The 12,103-nt window shown below is 44.8% G+C and overlaps 1 protein-coding gene across 2 annotated transcripts in view; it reads left to right on the top strand.

Moving 5' to 3' along the window:
- The first annotated feature begins 610 nt into the window (after positions 1 to 610).
- TAF1B (TATA-box binding protein associated factor, RNA polymerase I subunit B) overlaps positions 611 to 12,103 on the top strand; it is a 63,569-nt gene continuing 52,076 nt past the window's right edge. For both annotated transcript variants that reach the window (XM_075557115.1, XM_075557114.1), the window contains exons 1-4: positions 611 to 689; positions 2,043 to 2,141; positions 2,842 to 2,929; positions 5,232 to 5,329. In XM_075557115.1, coding sequence (XP_075413230.1) covers positions 672 to 689; positions 2,043 to 2,141; positions 2,842 to 2,929; positions 5,232 to 5,329 — 303 coding nt within the window. In that variant the 5' untranslated portion in view covers positions 611 to 671. The remainder of the gene's footprint in view (positions 690 to 2,042; positions 2,142 to 2,841; positions 2,930 to 5,231; positions 5,330 to 12,103) is intronic.

Genomic DNA, 12,103 nt, shown 5'->3' with positions numbered 1-12,103 from the left:
TGGATTCAGGTGCTTCTGTAGCCACCAGCTTGACTTGCTAACTTTGAATGCATTTGCCTCTTTTACCAGATTCTGTTGTCTTCTTGCTGGTCTTCGATTCATCAGCGCCGGCAGTTGTCAAAGATTTCGTTTTTTTCTTAGATCCACAATCAATACCCATAGAAGCCGCAGTCAAGAAATCAAGTGGCATAATTCACTGGGCGAAAGACCTCTTGTCAAAGATGTCAACTTGAAGACTAAGATGCCCCTGGTCTTTTCAATGGCCTCATATGCACGCAAAAGCCGACCGGAGTAAGAGAGACCAAATGAAAACGCAAGCCTCTGAGTGTGATGTTGGCCAAGAATTGTGAACATCCCGGCCATAGAACATCATGTTTAGTTTAAAATAAGAGAATGAGCGGGAAAGGCCATTAATTATATGGATTGAGGTAGCGACTGATCTAGGATTACTAGGAGTCAGAATTGACTCGATGGCAGCGAGTTTTACATCCTTGTTTATTTATTTTAACTTTCTGAGCCCGCAGAGATCTCACTACGCCTGGGGCGTCCGGAACCCAAAGGTTGGGGTTTCCGTTTCCGGCCGGAGGGCTCCTTCCGCTGCTCCCGGAAGTTGCGCCCGCTGCCCAGGTAACGGGTTTGGCGGCGGAAGCGGGGTCGGCGGCGTCCCAGTTATGGACTTGGAGGAGGCGGTAAGAAGGCCCTGGGGCAGGGCCGGAGGGTGCCGACGGGCCGGGAGCGAGGGCCAGGGAAGAGGGCCGGTGGAGAAGATGCGGGCGGCGGGGAAAGGGGACCGGTCGGGGCCGGGGGGCGGGGCCGGGGGCGTTTGACAGGGGCCTGGAGGTTTGGCCTTGAGTTGTGGTTGGCGGAGGGCAGGGCGCCTGCGGATGTGGGTGTGTTCGGGAGAATAAAGTTGTGGGTGTTGTGGGCCGGCCGGCCACGCGGCTGGTCCTTGCTGGGCGAGACCACCTGTCGGTTCCCTTGGGTGCTCCCAGCATGCACCGGCTTAGTCCCGGCGCGCCCTCTGGGCACTTGCCCCCCGTCCCGGGCAGTGGTGGCCACGTTTAGTGTGGGGACATCCCAAGGGACCAACACGTACCAGGACGAGATCCCGGGAATAGTTATTAAGATGCTAAAGCACATACAGCTTACATTTCCTTATTCAAATGCCGCAAAAAGCGTCCACCCTTTAAAAGGAGTATTAGGTAATGAGGTACAAGTGATAAGATTTCGGGCACCAAAGACACTGGGAGTAAGCTATTCAGTGTCCATCAGAGAATCAAGTCTGACGGGAATACAACGAAAGGGTCGTGGGAAAGGGAATTGAAAAAAAAAATACAAGAATTTTCCCATGACCATGTCTAGGCTTGTATAGAAACAGTGTGGAGCTAAACGGTATCGATCACGCGCTGTCCTCAGTAACTGTCCGTTCTGTAAATGCTAGAGTAAAAACTCATTATTCTAACTCACCATTCATCAGTACCCTGGTGGCATCATGGGTCATACTTGGGGCTGCTAACAGCCAGGCCAGCAGTTCGAAATCACCAACTGCTCAGAGGAATTAAGAGGTTTTCCACTTCCCTGAAGTGACAACCTTAGAAACCCACAGGGACAGTTCTTCTCTGCCCCATGGGTCAGTGTGAGAAACGACTCGTTGACGTGAGTTTGGGACTTATTACCCTCTGTCCTCTGAGTAAGGGCCATATCTGTTTTGCTCAGGAGTAAAATGTTGGTATATACTTGATACTCCTTATATAGCTGAATGAACTACCTAAATTAAAATCGAGTGGCTTTCTAGTGGGTGTGCATTTGTAGTGTTCTGAATGATAGGTTCTTTCTACTTTTTGTCTTTTCTCTGCCAATTTTAGACAATTTTCTATGTGTTCTACTATTGAAGAGACGAAACTGCTTTCGTCCTTATTTGCAACTCATCTCTGTTTTCTATATTTATAGAGTGAAATGACAAGGGGTGGTCTGGATTGCTGGAAGTTAGGTACCATGTACTACATGTGGTTTGGGAGATAATAACCCTTTTTATCCTCTAGAGAGAGTTCAAAGAGCGATGTACTCAGTGTGCTGCTGTCTCCTGGGGTCTTACCGATGAAGGCAAATATTATTGTACTTCTTGCCACAATGTTACAGAAGTAAGTAATAGATATAATTTATGAATTTGCTTATGTTTTAAAAGTGAAGTTTCAGCCTAATAGGTAGCATAATTTCCAAAGAATTGAAGTATTTTTTTACTCACATTTAATGTTAAAATTCCATGATTGTAATTAATCAAGTGCTTACAAATAGTTTAAGAGAATTGCAAATTAGGATGAGTTTTTGAAATCATGTTGAGTTAAGAAGAGCTGTGTTATCATAGTGGTTGTGCTGCTAACCATAAGGTCAGCAGTTTGAAACTACTACCTGCTCCCTGGGAGAAAGAAGAGGCTTTCTACTCCCTAAAGATTTACAGTCTTAGAAACCCACTGTGGGCAGTTCTACTCCATCCTGTGGGTCTCTGTGAGTCAAAATTGACTTGATGACAGTGAGTTTGTGTCTTGACTGCCTTATGAGTTTACTTGTCGTCATTGGCATTAACTGATACGTCTTATGTTCTCAGTGAGTTCAAACAAGCACACCCAGATTGCTTCATATATGGTTTATGTGGCTGGACAGATTACATTCCAGCAGTCCTATTGTTAGAGGCATGTGTTTCTTTTTTTTTATAATGAGAAGATAAATTTTATTCCAGACCTCTAAATTTAGAAAATGCGTAAATGTACCTTGTCTAATACAATAATTGTTCTTCTGTGACTGAAAGGTGTCTTTTTAATTGTCTGTTTCTATTTCTTGCAGAGAACTAGAGAAGTTATAAACACGGGGGCTATTCCTAATACCAAGATACAGGCCATCAATCGGGGACTTAAAAAAAAAAGAAAACTTGGTATGTTCTTTCTTCTGTTCTTAGCAGTCTTTAATCACATTTTGGCACTTCTTTAATTCTGTTGCGCCTTCACAATCGGGGGACATGGAATGGACTTTTAAGTAGAATCTCAAGAAAATGACAGATTTTTAGCAGATAATCCAAAATGGAATTAAAGGCAGTAGCTGCTGGCGGATAAGGTTCAGGCTGGCGTGGCCTTTTCCTCCTGCTTTTTGTCAGTCAGTTGCCGTTTCAGGGGGGCAGCTAGTATGCTAAGAGTGGTAAGAGCCAGGAGAGCCTGTGTTCTTCTCTATCTGTCTTTGTAAGTGCTTCTATTTGTTATTTATAACAAGTTTGGTTTTCTGAGCTTTTAAAGAAAAATACTTTCTGAAATGATTCAGCTATAAAATTGTCAGGTTAGACAAGCTAAACGTGCTAGTCAGCTTTTCAGAAATCTTTTTCTCACATGAACTTGGGACACACCTGTGAATAATAGGGAAAATGGTTTTCCCTTAAAATAGCCTCAGTATGGGTGTGCTTTGAGAGCTAATCCATTCCATTAACCCAGCGAGTACATATAATTAGCAATTCTTGAGAAGAATCTGAGGTGAAGTCTTCCTGGATGCTGGTTCTGTAGCATGGCCTACAACTGACGCTCAGGTGTGAACCGATGCGAATGATGACAGTGCACTCTCCTAACCTGAGGCAGCACATACACAAACACACAAAATGCCATCCAGAGACAAGGGGCCTTCCAAAAGGAAGTGGGAAAATTCCGTGATGTTTCAGTTCCCTTTCCACAGACGTCTTGAGGCTCCTCTTACATTTCCACCCACCCGTTGCCATGGCGTTGGCTTCCACGCAGCGCTCTGAAGGACAGAGTAGAGCTGCTTCCTGGGTCACCCTGTTGGTACCTGGTCCAAGACTGGGGCCAGGAGGTCTCGAGAGGTTGGATGAGGAAGAGGTAGGAGTTCTCAGGCACTCTTCAGGGAAGGAGATCTGGGGGTCAGTTACAGACTTCAGAAGTTCCGTGTCGGAAGGGTTGATGCCGTAGTTTCCTGAGCGTTACGGTGCTTGTCTGGCAACGAGGGGTAAACAGTGAGGGGTTGTAACAGACTGAACTTTTTACTTAACTAGTAGTTCACATGTGGCTCTGTCTATTGTGGTGACTTACTTCTCTACAATCCCTTAGGATTATTTGGAGGATTGAAGAAAATAACCTATTTTAAAATACCTTCTGCGCATCTGTCGTCTAGGCAGAGATCAATAAGTGTTTCCTTTGCTCACTGTTTCTTGCGTAATTTAGAGCCATTTCTAGAATAGCAGAGTGCCGTCAGATAGTTTATTTTCTTTAAACAGCCCTGTGCCCTTTGCAAGGAGCCCTGGTGGCGCAGTGGCTAAGCATTGGTCTGCAATCCGTAGGGTCTGCTGTGTGAAACCACCAACCACTCCTCGGGAGAAAGGCCAGCCTTTGTACTCTCATACACAACGACAGTCTCAGACTCACAGGGCCATCCTACCCTGTGCTACAGCGTCACTGTGAGTTGCCATTGACACCATGGCCATGAGCGAGACAGGGATTGTCCTTTCCTGGACTCCCGTCCATCACATTTTGGATTTTGTTCATGCATTCCTTATTCCTCTCGTGAGTTCAGATAGAAGAGTGGTAGAAGCAATGGATGAGGACTTATTTTGGATTCTTTCAGACATTGATTCGGTAAATTATATGTTTTAAAAGCATTTTTTTTTTTCACAAGAGAAAAGCTTGTAGTTAGTTCAGGGATCCTTTGCTGGCCCTTAGGAGCGTTTTCCAGTCCAGTCTGTTGGGGCACCACGCCCTGGCCCCAAAGTCCACTTTCAGCATTCCCTGGGGACCTTGCCACTCCGTTCCCTTGCTTTCCGCTGCACTCCCCCAGTGCTTTGCCTCGGTGTGGTGGGATCAGGTCAGGTGCAATTCCCACACTGTGTCTCCGGTGCTGTCCCCTGTATCGCCCTTAATCACTGAATGGCATCATTTCTCATAGTGGGGCCATAAAAGCATATTTTTAAAAAACATTTTTTCTGGCTTTTAGATGGACATTTTGGAAAAAGCATGTGTAATAACATTTAAAATGTAATCAACTATTTTTTATTGGTGCTTAGTTTTAATATATGTATTACAGCTTTTCCAGATTGGAAAAAAGAGAACATAAGAATGCAATCTTATTCAGAGATATGAAAAACTGCAAGTTATATTGTAAAAATCACAAATTAGAATTATGTAGTAACATTATAGCTGTCTAACTTGTGGAGTAACATCTAAATTATGTTCTCTCTCCTTTAGAGAAAGGCTGGGATTGGTATGTGTGTGAAGGTTTTCAGCACATACTCTGTCAGCAAGCAGAAGCCTTGAAGGCCCTTGGAGTAGGCCCAGAGTTAAAGGTAAAGCCATTTGTATATAAATGTTAGCTCAAAAACTTTTTAAAACAAAAATGTGATTTAGTGTTATCAATAATAATGCTTGAGCTAGTAAAAGAATCATTTACTGAGGTTTTGTTTTCATAATTTTGCCAGTCTACCAATTCCCTAAGTGTGAGCTACAGGACATAGATAAAGTGATAGATGCTAAAGGAAATAGAAGGTGTGTTAGTCGTCAGGTATTTAGGTAGCGCTGATCTAAGTAAATAACTTGAGAGAGCTATTGGCGCTTTCTCTGTGTTGATGTGCTTTGTTGATTTCTCGGGATATTGTATGCGCTATCTCCACTTTGAGAACAGCGTCTGTTGGTGTCTGTCTGCATTGCGCGCTTCAGGACTTGAGCTCCAGAGAGCATGTTTTGAGGAAGGACATAGTAAGCCCAGGGTTCTCAAACTTGAGTGCTCGCCCCAGTCACCCGTGAAGGGCTCGTTAAAACAAGTGTTAGCTCTCTGGAGTCATGTAGTACCCATGCTATTGTTTGAATTGAATATTCCTTCCCCTAGTTGAAATCATTTCAGAAAGTCTTTAAGAAGCCAATTATTTAGCAACAAGTAGCATTGTGCACCGTTTCTTGCACATTGTTGAGAATGAATGCTAGGAGATGCCGTTTAGCTGGGAAGTGGGGTTTACATGTATGTCGAAGAACCAGGAAGTGGTAGACAGACCAAAGGTAAGCTGCAGTCCTCTGAGGGTGTGAGCGCAGTCCCTCCCCCATAGTCATCCCATGTATACATTTTATGAACCGTTCCAAATAGCTACTGCACTGCTGTGAAACTGCAGGTGGCCTCCACCCACTTCATCAGGGACCCCGGAAAGCCTATTTGGAATGGACTCAAGAGCATACATGTTCAGCCTGGCCACTTGTGTGGCATGGACTGACTTTACAGTAAGAGCCCAGCCCTGGGATCCGATCCTTCCCATGGCTCTTCTGCTTATTTATGATTGGGATCATCTGGGCCTGGATTCCCTCAGCAGCAAAATGAAAGGCCTGGCTATCCTGCAGTCTTGCTGTCAGGGTCGTAGTGATGAACACAGGGAGGGCCCCTACCTCCTGGGATTCCATTTTGACAAGTTTGTCGTCAATTGGTTCTTCTGTAAGTCAGGTACCACCAGTTCTCCTTTTTCTTTTTCAGTTTGAATAGCCTGCCATGTGGCAGCATTTTCAGTAGTCAATCGTAACATTTGTCTTTGTTATCAAGTGCTGTTACTGTAACTACCACAAGTAAGTGGCTTTAACACACACATTTATTTTCTCACCGGTTCGGAGGTTAGAAATCTGAATGCGAGTGGGGCTGTAGAGGGAGGCTTTCTCTGTCATCTCTGGAGGAAGGGCTTTGTCTCCGAGTCTCTGCTTCTGGGCAGTTTTCCTGTGTCTTGGTATGTGTCTCCCCCCACCTCTCTTCTCTTTCTCTGTTTATTTGTTTAATATCTTTGAATCTCTCCAAAGAGCTTAACTCAAGATACACCCTACACAAATCCTGCCTCATTGTCATAACGACAACAACACAGTCCCAAATGGGATTATAACTGTAAGCATAGAGATTAGGATTTAAAACACATATGTGGAGGACATCGTTCAGTCTGAAGCATCTACCCTTTGGGTCCCAAAATCCATGTCCTTGCCACATGCAAAGCACGGTCACCCCATTACGTTCCAAAAGTCTTAACTCCAAAAACAACCCTTCTGAATCATCTAAATCAAATGAGTACGGTGTATTTCATTCTGGGGCAAAATTCCTCTTCATCTGTGAAGCATGGAATCTGGAATACACGTTCTCTTTTTCCAGAATACAGTGGTGGAAAAGGCACAAGGCAGATGTTTCTATTACAAATGCAGAAACTGGAGAGAAAGAAGGGCTAACAGGCACTACTACCCAGGTCTACATCCAGGAGGACAAATTACATTCGCTTGAATAGAAGCCTCTGTTCTTTGAGACAGCCTGGGTATTGGCCCTCCCCTCTAGACTCTGGCTCTGGGCTTCAGCGTCTCCTTCCAGGCCCGCAGCCCCATTCTCCTAGTCTGTCTGAGGGGCAGCCATGCCTCGCCCTGATTGGTTTGCCCCTTGGGCATGGCAGCCCTGCCTCCTCAGTTTTGGGCAGTGGCCCCAACCCCCTGACACACTGTAATAGCAGCCCCACACACCTAACTTGGTCAGATGCAATTCTTTGAAGCCTATAAGGCTACGCCCCCCACCCTCTGAGATCCAGAAGACTCTGATCCTGCCCACGGAGACCCCACTGGCTGAAGGTCCACCCTGTAGGAGCAAGGCAGCTCTGGTTCCTGTGTCCTTCCAACAGCCCTGCTGCTCTGCCAGCTGCTCCAGGGATGGGCCTTGGCTTTTCTTGGAAAACAGCATATGAAGCTAGCTCTGCAGGCCTGGGTCCTGCTACAGAATTCCAAGAGCTAATATTCTTTCCTTTATTCCTTCCTTGTCCCTTCAGTCTAAACCGATGGATTGTCTACTGTGGTAGTTGGTTAGACCCACTGGTCATAGGTTTGTCTCTTTAAGAAAAGATGGTGTCTCCACCTACTTGGTGAACATTCTGAGACATGTAACGTATCTTTATTTTATCCAAAAGCATTTTTCAAATCTTTTAAAGTTCTGTTTCATTTTGCACAGTTCATTTTTAAGTCCATTTCTTTATTTTCACACTTTGCTATATAAGTGGCAAGGACAAACCATGTGGTCCTTTAAGATGATGCTTAGGAATTTCCCCACCAGATAGTCTGTTCATCACAAGTTCTACCACCCACCCAGCATCTGAACATAATCCAAAGCATCGCCCTTCCTCCACTGCTCAGTCATACGTTCAGAAAGTCTCGCCAGAAGCATATTAATGTCCACATTTCTGGGAACATTTTGCTGCTGGCACCCTAGGTGTTTTCAAGGATGATGGAAGCTTTCCCTTAGCCCCCTTCACTTCCTGCTCAGCCTTGGCCATTGGTAATTCCACCAAGAGTCTCTTCAAGGCAGCGGTTGTTGCTGTGAGGTGCCGTTCAGCTGGCTGGACTCAGAGGCCCTGTGTGCGACAGAAGGAAGCACATCCCGCGATTGTCTAGGCTTTGACTGTTGCGTACTGCCTTTGAGTTGGTTTTGACTCAGAGTGGCTTATAGGACAGGGTAGAACTGCAGGACCCCAAGTATTGATAGACGGAAACTATCGTATCTTTCTCCCATGGAGTGGGCGGTAGGTTTGAATTACTGAATCTTTGGTTAGCAGCTGAGCATTTTCACCATTACAATTTTGTTATTGCTGTTAGGTGCCTTCAAATTCATTCCCACCCATGGCCACCCAGTGCACACAACAGGACAGAACATTTCCCGGTCCTGCACCATACTCACGATCGCTCCAGTACATGGACCCATTGTTGCAGCCACTGTGTAAATCCATCTTGTTGAAGGCCTTCCTCCTCTAATGTTTTCCAATAGTTTTATTGATACAAAATTCATATATAATACGCTTCCATAGTTAAGTCAGTTTTTAAATGACTTTTATATAGAGATCTTCACCAGTTCCAGTGCACTCTTCCCCATCATGTTTGAGGGCCTTCCTCTTGTCCAAGGTTGATGTCCTTCTCTAGGGACTGGTCCCTCCTGACATCATGTCCCAAGTGTGTCAGATCAAGTCTCATTTATCTCCAAGGAGCCCTCTAGGGGGTACTTCTTCTAAGACAGATTGGTTTATCTACAGTTGGACAATATTCTTCACCAGCACCCTAATTCAGATGCATCGTTTCTTCCTCAGTCTTCCTAATTCAATGACCTACAACTGTGCTTCCAGAACATTTACTATTAGGCACCTTAAAACTCTTTCAGCTTCTACCAGTAGAGAGGTCTGACGGGCTGGGTCCAATCTCAACTACCTGGATAGCCACCCCTCCCCCCTGAAGAATTTACTTCAGAGGACAGCCCTGAAGCTATAGCTCAGGGAGAAGGACAGGTCTGATCAGAGCGCACGGGAGCAAATGAAGGGGGAGGGAGAGAGAGCGGAACACATCCTGGCTACCAAGCCTTGACCATATCTCTGCTCAGAGCAACCAGTGCACAGAGAGGACCATGTGGCCAGCCCCACAATGAGACATGGCATCCCTGACTGACCCATAGCCTTATGGGGACAACACTGGTAAGACAGAGTGGGAATTGTGCCCCATCTGACTCCCCACTGCAGCGAGGCAAGACACTAAGGGCGTGCAACTTGAACCATTATACGGGCTTTTCTCTCTTTTTTTTTGTTGTTTTGTTTTATTGCTTTGTTTTGCTGCTCTGCCTTGGTTTTGGTGCATATTATCTCTGCATATCTATCTAGATAAGATAGGCGGGCTAAACAACCCTGAGGAGAAAACAATGCACAATGGTTTCAGAGGGCACATGGGAGAGGGGCTTGTGGGGGTAAATGTAGTGGTGTTAACAAACCAAGGAACAAGGGAACAACAAGTGATCCAAAAATCAGTGGTGAGGAAGGTGTAAGAGGCCTGGTAGGACTTGATCAAGGTCAATGTATCTGAGAAGAATTACTGAAAACCCAATGAAGGCTGAGCATGATAGTGGAACAAGAGGAAAAAAAGCCATGTACATACGTAAATATATTCATATATGAGGATGGGGAAATAGATCTATGTGCACATATTTATAGGTTTAATATTGAGGTAGCAGATGGACATTGGGCCTCTACTCAAGTACTCCCTCAATGCAAGAACACTTTGTTCTATTAAATTGGCATTCCATGATGCTCACCTTCCCGACATGTTCGCTGAAGACAATGCGTGTGCATAAGCAAGTGCAAAGAAAGCTGATGGTGCCTGGCTATCAAAAGATATAGCATCTGGGGTTTTAAAGACTTTAAGATAAACAAGCAGCCATCTAGCTGAAAAGCAACAAAGCCCACATGAAAGAAGCACACCAGCCTGTGTGATCATGAGGTGTCAATGGGATCAGTTATTAGGCACCAAAGAACAAAAAAATCATATCATTGTGAATGAGGGACAGTGCGGATCTGTAGGCATCTCGATATCCCCTCACAGAAGGGTCATGGGGAGGAGATGAGCTAGTCAGGATGCAGTGTAGCAACGATGAAACATACAACTTTCCTCTAGTTCTTGCTTCCTACCCCTTACCCCCCCCCCACTATCATGATCTCAATTCTACCTTACAAATCCAGCTAGACCAGATGTACACTGGTATAGATAGGAACTGGAAACACAGGGAATTCAGGACAGATGAACCCCCCAGGAGTGAGAGTGGCGATACCAGGAGGGTGGAAGGAAGGTGGGGTAGAAAGGGGGAACTTATTACAATGATCTACACATAACCCCCTCCCTGGGGGATGGACAACAGAAAAGTGGGTGAAGGGAGACATCGGACAGTGTAAGACATGACAGAATAATAATTTTTAAATTATCAAGGATTCATGGGGGGCGGGGACGGTGGGGAGGGAGGGGGAAAGTGAACTGATGCCAAGGGCTCAAGTAGAAGGCACGTGTTGTGAGAATGATGATGGCAACAAATGTACACATGTGCTTGACACAAGGGATGCGCATGTATGGATTGTGATAAGAGTTGTACGAGCCCCAAATAAAATGATGTTAAAAACAAACAAACTTCCAGCTTTACCCAATTCCAAGACTGCTCCCGCGATGTAGGGATCTATTAGAGCCGTACTCCCAGAACCAAATTCTAACTTAGTTATCTAGTACTACTCTTACAGAGAGATCACAAGTAAGTGTCTTTGAAAAACATTTATTTTCTCATGTTGTAAAGAACAGGAGCCTGAATTCAGGGTGTGAACTCTAGAGCAGGGGTCCTCAAAATTTTTAAACTGGGCCAGTTCACTGTCCCTCAGACCCGTTGAAGGGCCAGACTATAGTTTAAAGAAACAAACAAACGAACAAATTCCTATGCATACTGCACATATCTTATTTTGAAGTAAAAAAAAAACAACAACCAGGACAAAAACACCCAACGACCTGGATAAATATCCTCAGTGGGCTGCATGTGGCCTGCAGGCTGTAGTTTGAGCTCATCTATTAAACCCCTTCTTATAGGTACCCTACACTCATCCTGCCTCATGGCAACAAACACAGCCTATTCCCAAATGAAATTCTAACCAGAGGCTTAGAGGTTGGGGTTTATAACCTACATTTTGGGAGACATAATTCAATCTGTGACAATAGTCCACATCTGTTATTGAGCATGTGAGAATGACACTTTGTCTAATTATGAGCGTAACATTGTGTGTAGTACATATTGTTAAAGATGAGATGTGCACAAACAAATAACAAAAGAAAACCCGCCAGACCATCATGACTTCAATACATTGTAAGTTGGGGACTACCTGTAAATGGAAAAGTGGGTTTATTTTGTTTGATTTTCTCTTGGGACTATAACGCTGATAGTCATTTTTCTTTTGCCTAGAAGTGTCAAACTCAAAATAGCTCAAACTCACTGCCGTTGAGTCAATTCTAGCTCACAGTGAGGCTCTTGGACAGGAGAGCTCTGCCCCTGTGGGTTTCTTGGTCTGGAGCACTTTACAGGAGTAGAAAGTCTCACTTTTCTCCAGAGTGGCTGGTGGTTTTAAACTCCTAACCTTGTAGTTAGCAGTCCATGCATAACCAACTAAGCCACCAGGGTGACATGGCTAGAGATATAATTATGTATAAAGTGGTTTCTTTCTCGGCCCTTAATTGACTTCTAAGAGGAAGAGATTCAATGAGATGACCTTCACTGTCTCTTCCTTCTC

This window comes from Tenrec ecaudatus, chromosome 8, assembly GCF_050624435.1.
Source record: "Tenrec ecaudatus isolate mTenEca1 chromosome 8, mTenEca1.hap1, whole genome shotgun sequence".
Classification (NCBI taxonomy): Eukaryota; Metazoa; Chordata; class Mammalia; order Afrosoricida; family Tenrecidae; genus Tenrec; species Tenrec ecaudatus.
The sequence above is the reverse complement of the archived record's forward strand: the minus strand, read 5'-3'. Positions and strand labels throughout refer to the sequence as shown.